The sequence below is a fragment of the Oncorhynchus kisutch genome, linkage group LG28, assembly GCF_002021735.2.
Source record: "Oncorhynchus kisutch isolate 150728-3 linkage group LG28, Okis_V2, whole genome shotgun sequence".
Lineage (NCBI taxonomy): Eukaryota > Metazoa > Chordata > Actinopteri > Salmoniformes > Salmonidae > Oncorhynchus > Oncorhynchus kisutch.
The window spans coordinates 9,824,840-9,843,581 of NC_034201.2; the positions used below are offsets into that span (position 1 = coordinate 9,824,840).

The window sequence follows — 18,742 nt, forward strand, 5'->3', positions numbered from 1 at the left end:
TTCTTTTTGACCCCACCAAGATTTACATGCTAAAATCGCCACTGGACAAACGTGATGTGTATGGTTGTGGTAGGAACATGTGGTTCTGAGCAGGTGTGATGTCACTGATATATGGTTGTTATTGTTGAGAAAAAATAAATCATACAAAAAAAGAGATGGTTCATTATATGTTTGTTATTGTTTGAGAAAAAGCAGGAAAAGATTCATTTCTATGCCTCCGGAGTCAGGTTGGAAGTGTGTGCAGTTATTTAGACGCATTTGAGGCTCCCACGGACAGCTAAAACAGTGAACAGAAAAGCTTTCATATTTTAAAGTACAAAAGACAGCAGACACTCTTATCCAGATTAATTTACAGGAGCAATTAGGGTTAAGTGACTTGCTCAAGATTTGTTTTGTTTACCTAGTCAGCTTGGGTTACTGGCCCAATGATTTAAACTACTAGGCTACCTACAGTAGATAGGAGGAGAGAGAGAGAGAGAGAGAGAGAGAGAGAGAGAGAGAGAGAGAGATGGGGAAGTGTGAGAAGCCAGTGTACAGCATGATGTTATGAATTATATTTATGTGCCTCCTTGAGATGTCAGAAGAGAAGAGGGGAGTCAGAATGAGTACACAGCATGCAGCGCACTCTCGATTCACGCTTATTAAAATCTGGAAACATATGATTCAATTTGCGAATGAAGGCAACGCCACCTAAATAATGTTAAGCACATCTAATCTCAGCTAAGACATGCTTGAACATGTTTTCTTTTTAACAAAGCAGGACTAACCTTAATGCCAGCTCTGAAGCTCTGCATGCCTCCACTCCTTTCCCTTTTATTTTCAGGATCCATTTCCACATAACCGCATTAGGAAGTAATAATAAATACCCGGGTTTATTGGTATGTCCCAGGGGGAAGTCAAAATTCAACTTAGTTGGAGAAAGACGATGCAACAAAAGAGTGGGGGATCAGAGAGGGAGGCTTATCAGAGGCCAGAGTATTTCACATTCAGTTCTGATACTGAGGGAGAGAAATGGGTCATCGGAATAATAAGGACTATTTAGGTTCCTCACTTAAGTCACCAGAAATGTATTTAGGAAAACAAAGTGAGCAGAGCCACGAAACAAGCCCCTCCAAGGCCTCAATTTGTCTCTTTAAATGCCTTGTTTATTCTCTTTGGGCTTGTTTGTTTTTTAATCATCTGAATTATTTACATAAGTCACAGGGAGAGCCACTACTTGTTATGCAGAGGTAATACCGGAGCTACTGGTGTTTAGAACAGCAATCAACCATAATCAACTTTATTATCTTCCTCATCATCATCACAATCATCATCATGTAAATGTAATAGCTTTTGTCATCAACATGATATTAGTTGTTTTTCTTTGCACGCACAAAGCAAAAATCTGCATTGCAAGCAGGACTGGACTGTCAGCATGTCTGAAAAATAAGAATGCATCCTACATTTTCCAAAAAGAGCAAATCAACCAAATAATGGAGGCGTAAACTATGGGATTTTCTTGAAGGGTGTATATGAATGAGAAGACGTATATAGTCATAAACAATGGGATTTTCTTGAAGGGTGTATATGAATGAGAAGACGTATATAGTCGTAAACTATAGGATTTTCTTGAAGGTTGTATATGAATGAGAAGACATATATAGTCATAAACAATGGGATTTTCTTGAAGGGTGTATATGAATGAGAAGACATATATAGTCATAAACAATGGGATTTTCTTGAAGGGTGTATATGAATGAGAAGACGTATATAGTCGTAAACAGCGTCTGTTTTTTCACATTAAATAAGATCCAGTCCATCTTTCTTTTTCACTATTTGCTGACACAGTGTAAAATGAATCACTACTCTACCGAAAGCAAGGGTTTTTTAAATTACTCCTCTTGAATATTGTGTGTGTGTGTGTATCTGTGTGTATGTGTGTGTGTGTGTGCTGCCGAATTGGATTGCAACCTAGTTCCCCCCAACTCCCTCTTCCTCCTCCTCCACTCCCAAATCTAATTCCCTGTGTGTGCGCACCCAGTCCCTTCAGTACAGGGTTGAATAGGGACATTTCAATCAATACCTGACTGTAGGACTTGAAGGCAGTCGTCATGTGCGTATGCCTGTGACCACACACCTGCACACACAACTATAATATACCATCAAACACATTGTCTGCATTACTGCTTATTGTACAGCGGTGCTTTCGTATAGTATGTTGTACATGATGTGCATAACAAACTATGCACACTACCATGCAATATATATACTGTATTTATGGAAAGGAGGGGACAATTTTGGACAATCGATCTGATAAAATGTATTTGTTATTCTCTGAATTACCTGGAAATTCCCAAATAAACGATGATTGAAATTATTCAATCAGCAACACAATGTTTTTATTAAGAAAAGTTTTAATTCCAAATCTTGATAGCTGTAAACTTGTTGATTGCTTTGTATGACTCTATTTGATGGATGGAGAGAAATCTCTCTGTCAAATCTTGCTCTCTCTTCACCACCGTTTTATCATCACATATCTGGATGATGACGAGGAGGAGGTATTCCTTTGGTTGCTTTGATTACGGTATTCACAGTGCAACAAACAAGGAAAATTGCAGGACTCAAATTGATTGACTGCACATCTGTGTAACTTATGACATTGAGTAGTGTCCTGTGAGGACCCAGATAGATCGGATCAGCTTTTCAGTGGATGACTTCGGCCAGACCCCCTCTACCCCGCAGAGGGGTGAGGGGAGCTGGTGGGGGGTTGACAGTTCACAATGTGTTGTAAATCAGGGATTAGAACTTTCACCTATCTCCCTCTCCAAATTCACACAGGAATGTGCATTTGTTCACAGACGTTTCCCTGTCGAAACTCTAATACGTTGTAAAGCGAATACTGGAACAACATTTCTAACATAGAACGTGGGGGGGGGGGGGGTCAAAGGAGATCTAAAGAATAATAATGTTACAGTGCCTTGCGAAAGTATTCGGCCCCCTTGAACTTTGCGACCTTTTGCCACATTTCAGGCTTCAAACATAAAGATATAAAACTGTATTTTGTTGTGAAGAATCAACAACAAAGTGGGACACAATCATGAAGTGGAACGACATTTATTGGATATTTCAAACTTTTTTAACAAATCAAAAACTGAAAAATTGGGCGTGCAAAATTATTCAGCCCCTTTACTTTCAGTGCAGCAAACTCTCTCCAGAAGTTCAGTGAGGATCTCTGAATGATCCAATGTTGACCTAAATGACTAATGATGATAAATACAATCCACCTGTGTGTAATCAAGTCTCCGTATAAATGCACCTGCACTGTGATAGACTTTAGAGTTTAATTCGGAAGACTCTAAAGCCTGTTGGGGATAGGGGGCAGTATTTTCACTTTGGATGAATTCCGTGCCCATAGTGAACTGCATCAAACTCTGTCCTAAATTGCTAATATATGCATATTATTATTACTATTGGATAGAAAACACTCTGAAGTTTCTAAAACTGTTTGAATTATGTATGTGAGTATAACAGAAGTCATAGTGCAGGCAATCTTCCAAACAAGTTTTGAAATTCTGAAAGTTGGGGCAACTTGACGTCATCGCCCCCTCCCTTCCCAACAAGTTATGGATCTGGAAACACTTCCTACGCCTTCCACTAGATGTCCTCATTCAGTAGAAAGTGTAATGGAGCATTTGCTGTGAACTTTGCCCTGATGGGAGGGAAAATTGTCGGTGTCGCAAGAGAATGCCATTTTGCTGTGACGCATTTCTCTGTGAGTCCTACGGCTGTTCCAATCAGCCCCAGATGAAAACGAATGATCCGGTTGGAACGTTATTGGATATATATGATTATAACATCCTGAAGATTGATTCTGTACTTAGTTTGACCAGTTTTGTTGACCTGGAATATATCTTTTGGAGGTTTTCATGCAAGTAATCTTGGACCAGAAGTCAGGTTTTGGGCACGTGAGCTGAAAGTGATAGCAAATGCTGCTACTTGGACACTAGTATTGGACATTATGGAAAACAACGATTTATTGTGGAACTAGGACTCCTTGCACTACATTCTGATGAAAGATCATCAAAGGTAAAGGAATATTTATGTTGTAATTTTGTATTTCTGTTGACTCCAACATGGCGGAGAAATATTGTTATGTCTGAGCGCCGTCTCAGATTATTGCAATGTTAGGCTTTTTCCATAACGTAAAAAAAAGCAGCGGTTGCATTAAGAACCAGTGTATCTTTAATGATATGTAGAACATGTATCTTTAGTTAAAGTTTATGATGAGTATTTCTGTTATCTGGTGTAGCTTTCTATAATTTCTCCGGATATTTTGGAGGAATTTCTGAACATGTCGTCAATGTAAACCGAGATTTGTGGATATAAAATGCATATTATCGAACAAAACATAAATGTACTGTGTACATATGACATATGTCATCTGATGAAGATTTTCAAGAGGTTAGTGATTGATTTTATTTCTAATCCTGCTTTTGTGATTTTATCTTTGGCTGGAAAAAATGGCTACGTTTTTTCTTTGGTTTGGTGGTGGTCTAACATAAATATATGTTGTGTTTTCGCTGTAAAACATTTAAAAAATCTGATATGATGGGTAGATGAACAAGGTGTTTATCTTTCATTTGAGGTATTGGACTTGTTAATGTGTGGAAGGTAGGGGGGGGTGGAGTTCCCTGTGGGGAACGCCTTGCCCCAACAACAACCGCTCTCGTGGTGCCCCAAATCCTAATTAGTTACAATGAAACATAGTTAGTTGATTAGATAAATATACCAGTCATCAGATGAATGGAAGTAAAGTCACGACATCACGACATGTAGCGAACCAAGGGAATGCTTTGATAATGGGGGATGGCTAACAAATGAGTTGAGATGGGTAGATGCTAGTTGCTGTGTGAGTCAGTAAGGGTAAGTAACAGTGGTGAGTAATAGTTCAGTCACTAGTTCTAAAAAGCTTGTGGTAGGGTAGGGAGCCTTGCTCATGGTTTGAAATGGATACACAAGGCTAGAGCATGCAGCACACTGCACTGGGGAAGTGGACTCAGTAGGAATACCATAGTGATATTAGGCCTTGTGTATGGCCATGTCTTGGAAATAACCTCCTGGCTGTACATCTTTTTACAAATGTGAAATTCACCAGTTCTGTGTGCTGCTAATAGGCAGTGAGAGCTGACTGGCACCATGGCAAAACAATCTGGGCTAAGCCCTGTCTCACCGTCCCTCAGGTCTCCCCAAAGCTCTGTCGGCAGGCCAGCCTTCCCTTCCTCCAGGTTGATTGAGCATCGCTTTGCCACTAGAAATCCAATAGCGATTTACACTGGGTCTCCAAAATGGCATTCTGCGGCTCATAAAGCCTGGCTACAGTACTAAAGCCTTATTAATGAATGCATTAGCTGCAACACATCCCTAGAGCTTCAAAATGGGGGACAGAAGAGGACGAGAGGAAAAAAGGAGGTGGAGAGGAGCGAGTGTCTGGAATTGGGAGAGAGCTAGGGGGGAGAAGGGAGAGAACTGTGAGTCATCTTACCCGGTTTGTGGAAAGGGGTTGAGGAGCAGGAGGCAGATCCACATGCCTGACACAAATACTGCAAGTTTCCGGAGAGTGGCAGCCATCTCAAACTACGGCCCAAAACCCTGCAGAAAAGAGAGAAAGAAGAAAAGATTGGTGATGCAGTAACACCTCAGATCAATATGCATCTCCAGGCCTGGAAAGCAGAACGCACCGTCTAATAAACACATCATTCACTGGCAGGTGTGCTAAAGGAACCTGGATCTAAATGGATTGCCTGATGACTAGCTTTTGTCACACAGACACACAGACAGGCAGGCAGTTTTCCTCAATGGCCGTAACGACATAGAGATGTTGAAAAGACTGTAAACAGCTTTAAAGAACAATAAGGGTGTGTGCAGCTATGAAGAACACATACTCATAAGCCAGAATGCTTTGAGTTGATATACAGGATATTCCGAAAGTATTTAGACCCCTTGACTTTTTCCATATTTTGTTACGGCACAGCTTTATTTTAAAATTGATTTAAAAAACATTTTCTGATCAATCTACACACAATACCCCATAATGACAAAGAAAAAATTGTGTTTTTGAAATGTTTGCTAATTTATAAAAAATAAAACACTGAAATATCACATTTACATAAAGTATTCAGACCCTTTACTCAGTACTTTGTTGAAGCACCTTTGGCAATGATTACAGCCTGAGTATTCTTGGGGTATGACGCTACAAGCTAGGCACATCTGTATTTGGGGAGTTTCTCCCATTCTTCTCTGCAGATCTGTCAGGTTGGAGGGGGAGCGTCACACAGCTATTTCCAGGTCTCTCAAGAGATGTTCGATGTTCAAGGACATTCGGAGACTTCTCCCGAAGCCAGTCCTGCGTTGTCTTAGCTGTGTGCTTAGGGTTGTAGTCCTGGTGGAAAGTGAACCATGGCCTAGTCGGAGGTCCTTAGTGCTCTGGAGCAGGTTTTCATCAAGGATTTCTCTGTACTTTGCTCCGTTCATCTTTCCCTCGATCCTGACTAGTCTCTCAGTCCCTGCTGCTGAAAAACATCCCCACACTTTGATGCTTCCACCACCATGCTTCACCATAGGGATGGTGCAGGGTTTCCTCCAGACATGATGCTTGGCATTCAGGCCAAATTGATTAAATCTTGGTTTCATCAGACCAGAGAATCTTGTTTCTCATGGTCTGAGAATCCTTTAGGTGCCTTTTGTCAAAGTGTGCCTTTTACTGAGGAGTGGCTTCCGTCTGGCCACTCTACCATAAAAGCCTAATTGGTGGAGTGCTGCAGAGACGGTTGTCCTTCTGGAAGGTTCTCCCATCCCCACAGAGGAAATCTGGAGCTCTGCCAGAGTGACAATGGGATTGTTGGTCACCTCCCTGACCAAGGTCCTTCTCCCCCGATTGCTCAGTTTGGCCAGGCGGCCAGCTCTAGGAAGAGTTTTGGTGGTTCCAAACTTCTTGCACTTAACTTTTCTTCCATTTAACCATTTTTCTTGGGGACCTTCAATGCTGCAGAGATGTTTTGGTACCCTTCCCCAGATCTGTGCCTCGACACAATCTTGTGTTGGAGCTCTATCGACAATTCCTTCAACCTCATGGCTTGGTTTTTGCTCTGACATGGACTGTCAACTGTAAATAGATAGGTGTGCCTTTCCAAATCATGCCCAATCAATTTAATTTACCATAGGTGTACTCCAATCAAGTTGTAGAAACATCTCAAGGATGATCAATGGAAACAGGATGCACCTGAGATCAATTTTGAGTCTCATAGCAAAGTGTCTGAATACTTATGTAAATAATGCATTTCTGTTTTTAATTATGGGGTATTGTGGGTAGATTGATGAGGACAATGTTGTATTTGATCCATTTTATAGTAAGGCTGTAACGTAACAAAATCTTGAAAAAGTCCAGTGGTCTGAATACTTTCCAAATGCACTGTATATAGTATGAAACTATAGGTTGTTAGTAATGGAAGCTTTGGGCCTTCCATGTTGTACTACTATAAGTCATGTTTATGTCCCAAGCCATGGTAAATGCCAAAGCTCTTCAATGTTTAGAGGTATAGTAACCTACCCCAGTGGGATTTAACCTTTGTAGTCACCTTTCTTGTGAATACTGTAGTACTAAGTCCTGCTGAGATTGATGACAAACATAATCTTTACTGTCAGCTCTGAGCAACTCATGTTTCAGATGCAATGAAGACAAAACTAATATGAATATTTTAGCACTTGGAGACAGTGGAGGTAAACATGGACTCGCCAACAACAGCAAATTATTCAAATTACAGATGAAACAAGTCCAATGTGTTTCCTTGCTGCGCGAGCCAAAACCAGTGAAGACAAGGGAATTTATTTGCTTTTCTGCCCAATATGCAGCAGCACAACAGCTATGGAGCATAAATACTGAGTAATTTCTCTCATCCAAGCAGCAGGCTACTGTCACGCCCTGATCTGTTACACCTGTCCTTGTGCTTGTCTCCACCCCCCTCCAGGTGTCGCCCATTTTCCCCCATTATCTCCTGGGTACTTATACCTGTATTCTCTGTTCGTCTGTTGCCAACTCATTTTGTTTCGTTAAGCCTACCAGCGGTTTTCCCTCTGTTCCTGTCTTTGATTGTTCCTGGTTTTGACCTTTTCTGCCCGCACTGACCCTAAGCCTGCCTGTCGTCCTGTACCTTTGCCCCACTTCTCTGGATTATCGTCCCCTGCCTGCCTTGACCTGTTGTTTGCCTGCCCCTGTTGCTGTAATAAACATTGTTACTTCTACACAGTCTGCATTTGGGTCTTACATGTATGAACTGGCCATGACTGACCCAGCAGACTTGGACCAGCTCTGCTATGCCATCTCCTCCCAAGGAGCCACCATTGGTAAGTATGAGGAGTTTCCAGGTCACAGCTGAGCATTGGACATTTTGCGGGAGCAAGTCTGTGGGTTGCCTACTAGGCAGCCTACCACGACAGTAACTTCTCAGCCCCTCAGTAACCTGGTTGGTAGTGGTGCCTTCACCCTGGATTCCCAGGAACCCCGCTTACCTCCCCCGGAGTGCTTTGATGGAGAATCGGGCACCTGTCGGGCGTTTCTCGCTCAGTGTTTCCTCGTCATGGAGCTACAGCCTTCCTCCTTCCCCTCGGACCGCTCTAAGATGGCGTCCTTCGCTGATGTCCGGGAGGGCCCTCGCCTGGGTTAGGGCCGTTTGGGAACAACAGTCAGCTATTTGCTTCAGTATGGAGGTATTAGTGGCAGAGGTGAAAAAAGTTTGAGGCTCCGGTGTCCGGGAGAGTGGCTGCCCGGAAGTTACTCCAGCTTCGGCAGGACTCCCTCAGTGCAGCAGACTATGCGGTGGAGTTCCACATGCCAGCAGCGGAGGGCGCCTGGAAGCACTGTTATCGGCGGAAGAAAGGGATCACTCATCGCTTTAACCACCCGGATTGATGGTCGGCTACGGGAACGTAGGAGGGAGAAGAGGTCTGATTGTGGTCCCAATTGCTCACTCAAGGATCCCACCTTGCATCTGAGGAGCTCTGGAAGTTCCTGGCGTCTACATCCCCGAGAGGATCCGAGCATACCCGAGTTCCTCCAAGATCCTCAGACTGCCAATTCATGTTTTCCCGAGCCGATGCAGGACTAGGCTGTCTCCTGCCAAACGCGTACACAGACTTGACACCCAGAGTTGTCTGTATTGCGGTACTGCCGGTCATTTTGTATCTACCTGTCCCTTCAAGAGACCTATCTCATTCGTTGGAGTGAATACACTGGTGGGTCTTAAAGAGAATTGTTCTTCTCCCCTTACTCGCCCCCCTCTCCATGCCACCCTTTGGTGGGGTGACCAGTCCAAGTCTCTCCAGGTACTCATCGAATTGGGCGCCGATATGTCTTATAGATGTTACCTACCTCAGAGCTGGGCATCCCCATTCAACCCCTCTCCATTCCTATGGATGTTAGAGCGCTGGATGGGCGCTTTCTAGGCCGGGTCACCCAACATACCACCCCATCAACATATGAGTGTCAGGGAACCACAGCAAGACGATCCAATTCCTTCTAGTTGAGCCTCTGAAGGTTCCCGTAGTATTGGAATTCTCTTGGCTCCAGTGACACAATCCCTCTATTGACTGGGCTACTGGTGCCATTGTGGGTTTGAGCCCATCCTGCCACACTCATTGTCTGAAGTCAGCTCTGCCTGCCCCGGGACGTCTTCCTGGGAGCTTGGAAATTGCCCCGGACCTCTACGCCATCCCTGCAGAGTACCAGGTCCTCTGGGAGGGTTTCAGTAAGGCCTGGGCCACTTCGCTTTCTCAGCACCGACCGGTATCCAAGAAGATGAAGCCTGAGGCACTGGAATGCCCCTATAGTGCTGTGGCTACACCCATGGAAGCCGAGACCTTTCTCCCCGCTCCAAGATCATTAGCCCCGATGCTGTTCGTCCTCTGTTGCTCCGTACCCTCTGTATGTTTCCTACCTTTTGTCTAGAGTTAAAACCATGTCTTACTGCCCCTTGTCTCCTGTTTCCAGGCCACCCCTCTCCCCCGTCTCATCGGCGGCTGACCAGTGTACATAGTGAGACGTCTCTTGAAGGTTCAACCTCGGAGCAGGGGATTCCAGTACCTGGTTGACTGGGAGGGTTATGGCCCGGAGGAGAGGTGTTGGTTCTCCGCTAGGGACATCCTGGACCCAGGTCTCATCTCTAAGTTCCAGCGCTGGCACCACGCTCAATCAGGTATGCGCCCAGGTAGGATGCCAAGTGGCATCCCTAGAGGGAAGTGGGTAGTCACACCCTGATCTGGTTCACTTGTCCTTGTGATTGTCTCCACACCCCTCCAGGTGTCGCCCATTTTCCCCATTATCCCCTGGGTACTTATACCTGCGTTCTCTGGTTGTCTGTTGCCAGTTTGTTTCATCAAGCCTACCAGTGCTTTTCCCTCTGTTCCTGTCGATTGATTGTTCCTGTCGATTGATTGTTCCTGTTTTAACCTTTTCAGCCCACCCTGAGGTTGCCTGACGTCCTGTACCATTGCCCCACTACTTTGGATTACCGACCTCCGCCTGACCTTAGCCTGCCTGCCTGCTGTCCTGTACCTTTGCCCCACTACTCTGGATTATCGACCCCTGCCTGCCTTGACCTGTCGTTTGCCTGCCCCTGTTGCTGTAATAAACATTGTTACTTCTACACAGTCTGCATGTGGGTCTTACCTGAAACATGATAGTTACAGCATTCGGTTCCTGTGTTTTCCCCTCCAAAGGTTAGTTTCTAAAGCTGCTGTTATTCGCCCATTTCTTCAGACACACCAACAGTGTAGGAGATTTGTAAGGATTAATACTGGAATCACCCACACATGCATAGAGTACGAACAAACATAAATAATGTAATGACTGAGGCACCTGGCAACAAGACAAAAAAAGCTAAGTCTGGGGAATAGCTCTGAAAAATCCCAAGAAACGCCATTTTATAAATGTCACAACATAAATACTGCGTTGCTTACAAGGTAAATGTAAAAACAACCCAAAAGCAATGAAGGTAAGAGGTTATTCAGAGCAAAGGGACTGATGGGATATGCAGCAGATTCTAGCTCGAAATTACATGCATCTCATCAGTCATCACTGTGTGTGTGAGACAGAGAAAGAGACAGAGAGGGGGGTGGGACAGGAGGGAAGAAGAGGGGAGGAGTGGGTGTGTGGGGGAGAAGGGGGAGGAGGGGGGGCAATGCAGTTATTACTACTCTTTGAGATGGGGAGGTAGAAGCAGCATGGTAAATACAAAGTCCTTCATCTACCCTATTGATCTGTTCTAGTTTTAATTTCTTCTCCCTGAGATTCTGGCACCGGTGCAAAGCCTTTAGACTTCTTTACACTTTAAAAAATAAGAAGTGACTTCTAAGAAGGTGGTTAAGTGTTTATCTGATATTTCATGTTCTGTGTCTACAGAACTCTGATCATAAGATTAGCTGTTGACATATTCCTCCATGACAAAGCAAACAGGGAAGCCACATACTGTCACAAACCTCCTCTACAAAGTATATATAATTCAACACTGAGTGCTTTCTGACACCTCTTCATTTTCTGAGGATGTGAACAGATCTGCCTTGGTATGTGCAATCTTGCCAAATAGCGGCAAGGCTCAATTCTCTAAACCGTGTGTGTGTGTGCACATATTACCTCAGTTACCTTGACTAACCGGTGCCCCTGCACATTGACTCTGTACCGGTACCCCCTGTATATAGCCTCGCTATTGATATTTTACTGCCGCTGTATTATTATTCGCTACATATTCGTCGCCAGACCCACTGGCTCCAGGTCATCTACAAGTCTATGCTAGGTAAAGCTCCGCCTTATCTCAGCTCACTGGTCACGATGGCAACACCCATCCGTAGCACGCGCTCCAGCAGGTGTATCTCACTGATCATCCCTAAAGCCAACACCTCATTTGGCCGCCTTTCGTTCCAGTACTCTGCTGCCTGTGACTGGAACGAATTGCAAAAATCGCTGAAGTTGGAGACTTTTATCTCCCTCACCAACTTCAAACATCAGCTATCTGAGCAGCTAACCGATCGCTGCAGCTGTACATAGTCTATTGGTAAATAGCCCACCCTTTTCACCTACCTCATCCCCATACTGTTTTTATTTATTTACTTTTCTGCTCTTCTGCACACCAATATCTCTACCTGTACATGACCATCTGATCATTTATCACTCCAGTGTTAATCTGCAAAATTGTAATTATTTGCCTACCTCCTCATGCGTTTTGCACACATTGTATATAGACCCCCCCTTTGTTTTCTACTGTGTTATTGACTTGTTAATTGTTTACTCCATGTGTAACTCTTTGTTGTATGCTCACACTGCTATGCTTTATCTTGGCCAGGTCGCAGTTGCAAATGAGAACTTGTTCTCAACTAGCCTACCTGGTTAAATATTTTCAAAGTTTTTCTTAACTTCTTAAACCATTGTTGGTTATGGGCTTGTAAGTAAGCATTTCACTGTAAGGTCTCAACCTGTTGCATTTGGCGCATGTGACAAATACAATTTGATTTGATTTGAGTACATGTCGGGAAAAAAATAGACATCTCCCTGCCGGCGCCTGTCAAACCATCAGAGCAAAAGGTCAAAAACCTCAGCTCGCTTTATCTCCATGGGCACGTGTCAATAGTCAAATACCAGCGGGGCCGGCTTTCCTTCAGAGCTCCACGGCCACGTACGGAGGACAGAGTAAGATAAATGTTTATCTAAACGACCCGTCATTAAAAGACGTGCCTTTTGTGACTGTGTCATCCCATCTGAGGTGCTTTAAGAGGATAGGGAACACTGAGGAAGCAGTGCGTCTCGGCATCAGACCCCTGTCCTCTCACTGTGGCTCTGCTGTGTGGATCCTTAAGTTGTCTGGTTACAGTTTGACATCCCACCCCGGTTCTCACAATGCAGGCTCTGCTCTGTGGGTCAGTGTTGGCCTGGTCACTGGTCAGCATCACACCACTGTTCTCACACCATGGCTCTGCTCTATTGGTGGTCACTGGAGTGCATACAGCTAACTGCTTACAGCAGCTGTGTCTTGGTTTCCAGCCTCTCCCCATATTTGCATTGATGAGAGTGAGACCCTCATCCCATCCCCCCCATCCCTTCGCCGCTTTACAGATCGAGGAACAAACACAGATCTTCCTCAAGGAAATAGGAATGTTCTCTGTTACGAGGGGTAGGGAACAGAAATGATCTGAGGAAGGGTCAACAGACGTGAGATGTTAATGATACGAGTGCTCAGGATGCGTCTCTTCAGGTCTGTTCCTTCTCCTTCACCACGTGTGCCTATGTTCCTGTTGACTGCACTCCTCATGTGCTGAAAGACTTTAGAAGGGCATCCCCAATCTTCATTCCAGCTGACCACCGAATGACTTTGTTTAATTGTTCTCTCTCTCAGCGTTTTTGTTTAAATTAATGGGCCTATATTACGACTAATTCTGGATCGTTAGCCATCAGAGATTTTATGTTACTCATAAAAGCCGCAGGATGCCAGCCCTCCAGAGCCAGAAATAACATTTCCCTGCCCTTTAATGTCTGACAGAAAATTGTGTCTGCTAATGTCATGATATCTACTGCTGCCTATTTAAGCAAGTCCTGCTCGCATCGAGGTCATCATCTCACATTGTTTATATCGAAGAGACTTAAATGTAATTTATATTTTTATCTCTAGTCTAAGACAAGAGAGCTGGGTGCTTCAGTGACTAAAGTGAACAATCGACCTCAGCCTTTCCAGACATAAAATGCAAGACCATACATTATTTAGGGGTTCACAGCAAAGATTTGAAACGTATTGTCATTCTCAGAATTGTAAAAACAAAAGATATATATACAGTTGAAGTCTGAAGTTTACATACACCTTAGCCAAATACATGTAAACTCAGTTTTTGTCAATTCCTGACATTTAATCCCTATTTAGGTCAGTTAGGATCGCCACTTTATTTTAAGAATGTGAAATGTCAGAATAATAGTAGACAGAATGATTTATTTCAGCTTTATTTCTTTCATCACATTCCCAGTGGGTCAGAAGTTTGCATGCTACCAAAAACGAATTGAGTGTATTGCCTTTAAATTGTTTAACTTGGGTCAAACGTTTCGGGTAGCCTTCCACAAGCTTCCCACAATAAGTTGGGTGAATTTTGGTCCATCCTCCTAACAGAGCTGGTGTAACTGAGTCAGGTTTGTAGGCCTCCTTGCTCGCACACGCTTTTTCAGTTCTGCCTACAAATGTTCTATGTGATTGAGGTCAAGGCTTTATGATGTCCACTCCAATACCTTGACTTTGTTGTCCTTAAGCCATTTTGCCACAACTTTGGAAGTATGCTTGGGGTCATTGTCCATTTTTATTTATTCAGACCAGAGGACATTTCTCCAAAAAGTACGATCTTTGTCCCCATGTGCAGTTGCAAACCGTAGTCTGGCTTTTTTATGGTGGTTTTGGAGCCGTGGCTTCTTCCTTGCTGAGCGGCCTTTCAGGTTATGTCGATATAGGACTCGTTTTACTGTGGATATAGATACTTTTGTACCTGTTTCCTCCAGCATCTTTACAAGGTCCCGTTGCTGTTGTTCTGGGATTGATTTGCACTTTTCGCACCAAAGAAGTTCATCTCTAGGAGACAGAACGTGTCTACTTCCTGAGCGGTATGACGGCTGCTTGGTCCCATGGTGTTTATACTTGCGTACTATTGTTTGTACAGATGAACGTGGTACCTTCAGGCATTTCGAAATTTCTCCCAATGATGAACCAGACTTGTGGAGGTCTACATTTGCTTTTCTGAGGTCTTGGCTGATTTCTTTAGATTTTTCCAAGATATCAAGCAAAGAGGCACTGAAGTACACCTCCAATTGACTCAAATTATGTCAGTTAGCCTATCAGAACCTTTTAAAGCCATGACATCATTTTCTGGAATTTTCCATGCTGTTTAAAGGCACAGTCAAATTAGTGTATGTAAACTTCTGACCCACTGGAATTGTGATACAGTGAATTATAAGTGAAATAATCTGTCTGTAAACAATTGTTGGAAAATTACTTGTGTCATGCACTAAGTAGATGTCCTAACCGACTAGCCAAAACTATAGTTTGTTCACAAGAAATGTGTGGAGTGGTTGAAAAACAAGTTTTAATGACTCCAACCTGAGTGTATGTTAACTTCCAACTTCAACTGTATACATTTTGACATGGTCAAATAACTCAAGGATAGATTGGTAACCTTTTCTAATTCACCACACAGAAACTAGAGGCCATGAATAACTTGGTCAAAAAGAATAGGACCGACTGGCTTATAGTTGGTGCTGTTATAAGCAGTCTCACTTAAAACCTCAACCTTCGCACCGTTTGACCTAGAGACTTGAAACTTTGTTCGTACGTGTCTTCTCATTCTGAACAAAATCTATCCGTCAGGATAGGATCCTCCATCTTGGACATTTTGGTAAACTTTTGAAAAACGTATTCTCGTGAATCCAAATAACACCAAACACCGGTATGTAGGCTCATAGTACATCTCTTAATTTAGGGATTGGTTAAGAGATTAAGAGATGGCTGAGTTATTGATTTTTTTACGTGTCAATTTAAATCCTTTCTAAACCAAACGGGCTTTTCAGCAGCCTACTAAGAGAGGCACATCCAATGTTCAAAAGGGGTCTGTTTGCCGTTTTACAGATGAATACCAACCATTTCTGGTGTATTGACAATGGAACCCTGTTTAAAGTATCCTCCCTTTTAAATGAAGCCATACTGAGTTGGTTACAATTCCAATTTCATCCTCCAGAAGAGGCAGAACAAATATTAAAGCAAATAATGGCCAAACTCCCAATGTACTGATGGAGAAAAGACCAATTTTCTTGGAAAAAATGTATGAGGAAGGTATCATGTTTATGAATTACATTGTAAATAAGGATGGCCAAATTATGTCGCTCAAGTAATTAACAAAGGTGTATGGAGATATAAAAGTATAACCATCTCATCTCAGCTCTGCCACAAAAATGGAAGAGGCAATTACTCAAAAGAGAAAGGAATGAATTGGTTTGTCTGCCTCCAATGAAAAACCATGCATGGCTAAAAATGACTAGTATAAATCGTAAAACGTATCAGTTGCACTTAAGGCTGAGAGGTTTGACAAGTTTCCTGCACAAAATTGAAGATAGTTGGGAACAGATTTGTCATGTCCCAATACCATGGCACCAGATGAACAAACTGATATCCAAAACAACAATTGACGCATCAAATCTTATTATTTTCAATTGAAACTATTATTAAAAAAAATATATGGGGTATTGAACAATCAGCCCTGTGTAGACTGCCACAAGGAAACAGAATCAATAGATCATCTCGTTTGATACTTTCCTTCGGTGGCTCGCTTTTGGAATCAGGTCCAGGAGTGGTTGTGTAAGTCAGATGGACCTGTAAACAGTACTGTTAGGACAATCAATCAATGGGAAATATGATTATACTCTTAGGAAAAGTATTTCTTTTTTTGGACAATCTCTGTAGAAATGTTACAAATAGAGAGATTCAAGAACCTCGTAAGACATCACAGTAAAATAGAAGGATGTATTGCAAAAGGAATTAGTTAAATGGGAGTGTACTGGGAAAGATGGGTTAATATGTGGACAGGGTTGGAATTAATATTGATTGATTGGCCAATACACTTGGAATCCAAGACGATTTGTATATATATATATAGTCCCAGTCAAAAGTTTGGATATTCCTACTCATTCAAGGGTTTTTCTTTATTTGTACTATTTTCTACATTGTAGAATAATAGTGAATACATCAACACTATGAAATAACACATATGGAATCATGTAGTAACCAAAAAAGTGTTAAACAAATCAAAATATATTTTAGATTCTTCAAAGTAGCCACCCTTTGCATTGATGACAGATGAGTTCAAAGTCGGCCACTCTACACCACTAGATGGCACCATATCACACCAGGGCAAAAAGAACTGAACTCATGGACATGAGGCCATGAAATTTGGTATGTAAACCTCATGTACTTGTTCTTAGAAGCTGTGTGAATATAAAGTCACTGCAACCATATATGGCTGCACCAGACCAGTTGGTGGCACCATAGAATGCTAGAGCAGTAACTATTGATCAAGTCATTCGTCTGCATCATTTAAATTTAACATTAATTTGCATGAAACAATTTGAAATATTGTGATTAGTATTGCGCAGTCAGCGTATTACAGCTGTGAGAGTGTATTGAGGTATTTTGGAAGACTAATGTGGAGTGTACCAACTGAGATTTAAGTCATTTACACAAACAGATTTAGACAAAATAAAGTCACAGAATTCAAAGATGACCACCATATACAAATGCACTAATATTTCACAAGTTAAATTGACCCAATAAATGGACAATAAACGTAATACATGAAATAATGACATTAAGAATGATTACCTGCTGCATTCAAAGATAACCAACCTACAGCACTAGACTAAATGTAACTTGTGTCGTTCTTGTGCTATTAACAGATAAACATGGTAATGCTTTCACAGACTTAACATAAGGGAAGATAGCAATAACTATATCATGTTGGAACTATGTAAGGGATTATGAACAAAATGGTAAATGTAATCTGTTACATTACGAGCAAAATATTGTAATCAGATTACAGATACTTTTGAAAAACTAGATTATTACTTAGAGGATTACTTTTAAATTCAGAAAGGATGTTTGCATAAAAAAAATCAAGTACATTCAAATCAGCATTGAAAAAAAGGTGCCAGGTGAAGTTTGTTCCACGTGAGCGAGTCTGACCATAAATCAGAGAGCACTATGATGACACACCAAATGTGTTTGATGGATCATGGGAAAAGAGCAGGAATAGGCTTTTGTAGGCTACAGTCCAAGCTATGTCTTCCAATGGTGCGACTGCTGTCGGCATCCAAAGATGATCCAACTTGACTAAATGCTTGGAGGTAACGATGACAGGAGTGTAGTCTACGATGATATGGATATCCCTTATTATTGATATCTACATAGTGCATTGATGTGAATCACACTGCTGCTCTCTCATTACACTATTTGCGCTTTACGGATTATGGTTGTTGTGGATGACTGGTCACAAATCTAAATGTGTATTTGAACCCAATAATGGTTGAATTCAAGAAGTTTAAACTGCCTATCAGTCTTTGTTTTTGAAACCAGTAGACAGACAGTGAAAAATGAGCTCTTGCAACAGCTGTATAGTGCGGATCCCAGCCTGTGGAACAACAGCTGTATAGTGCGGATCCCAGCCTGTGGAACAACAGCTGTATAGTGTGGATCCCAGCCTGTGGAACAACAGCTGTATAGTGCGGATCCCAGCCTGTGGAACAACAGCTGTATAGTGTGGATCCCAGCCTGTGGAACAACAGCTGTATAGTGCGGATCCCAGCCTGTGGAACAACAGCTGTATAGTGCAGATCCCAGCCTGTGGAACAACAGCTGTATAGTGCAGATCCCAGCCTGTGGAACAACAGCTGTATAGTGCGGATCCCAGCCTATGGAACAACAGCTGTATAGTGTGGATCCCAGCCTGTGGAACAACAGCTGTATAGTGCGGATCCCAGCCTGTGGAACAACAGCTGTATAGTGCGGATCCCAGCCTGTGGAACAACAGCTGTATAGTGCTGATCCCAGCCTGTGGAACAACAGCTGTATAGTGCGGATCCCAGCCTGTGGAACAACAGCTGTATAGTGCTGATCCCAGCCTGTGGAACAACAGCTGTATAGTGCTG

The 18,742-nt window shown here is 42.6% G+C and overlaps 1 protein-coding gene across 1 annotated transcript in view; it reads right to left on the reverse strand.

Annotated features, from left to right (window-relative positions):
• Positions 1 to 18,742, reverse strand: part of LOC109873138 (gamma-aminobutyric acid receptor subunit alpha-3-like) — a 160,485-nt gene that overhangs the window by 114,470 nt on the left and 27,273 nt on the right. The window contains exon 2 of the mRNA XM_031808572.1: positions 5,522 to 5,628. Coding sequence (XP_031664432.1) covers positions 5,522 to 5,607 — 86 coding nt within the window. The 5' untranslated portion in view covers positions 5,608 to 5,628. The remainder of the gene's footprint in view (positions 1 to 5,521; positions 5,629 to 18,742) is intronic.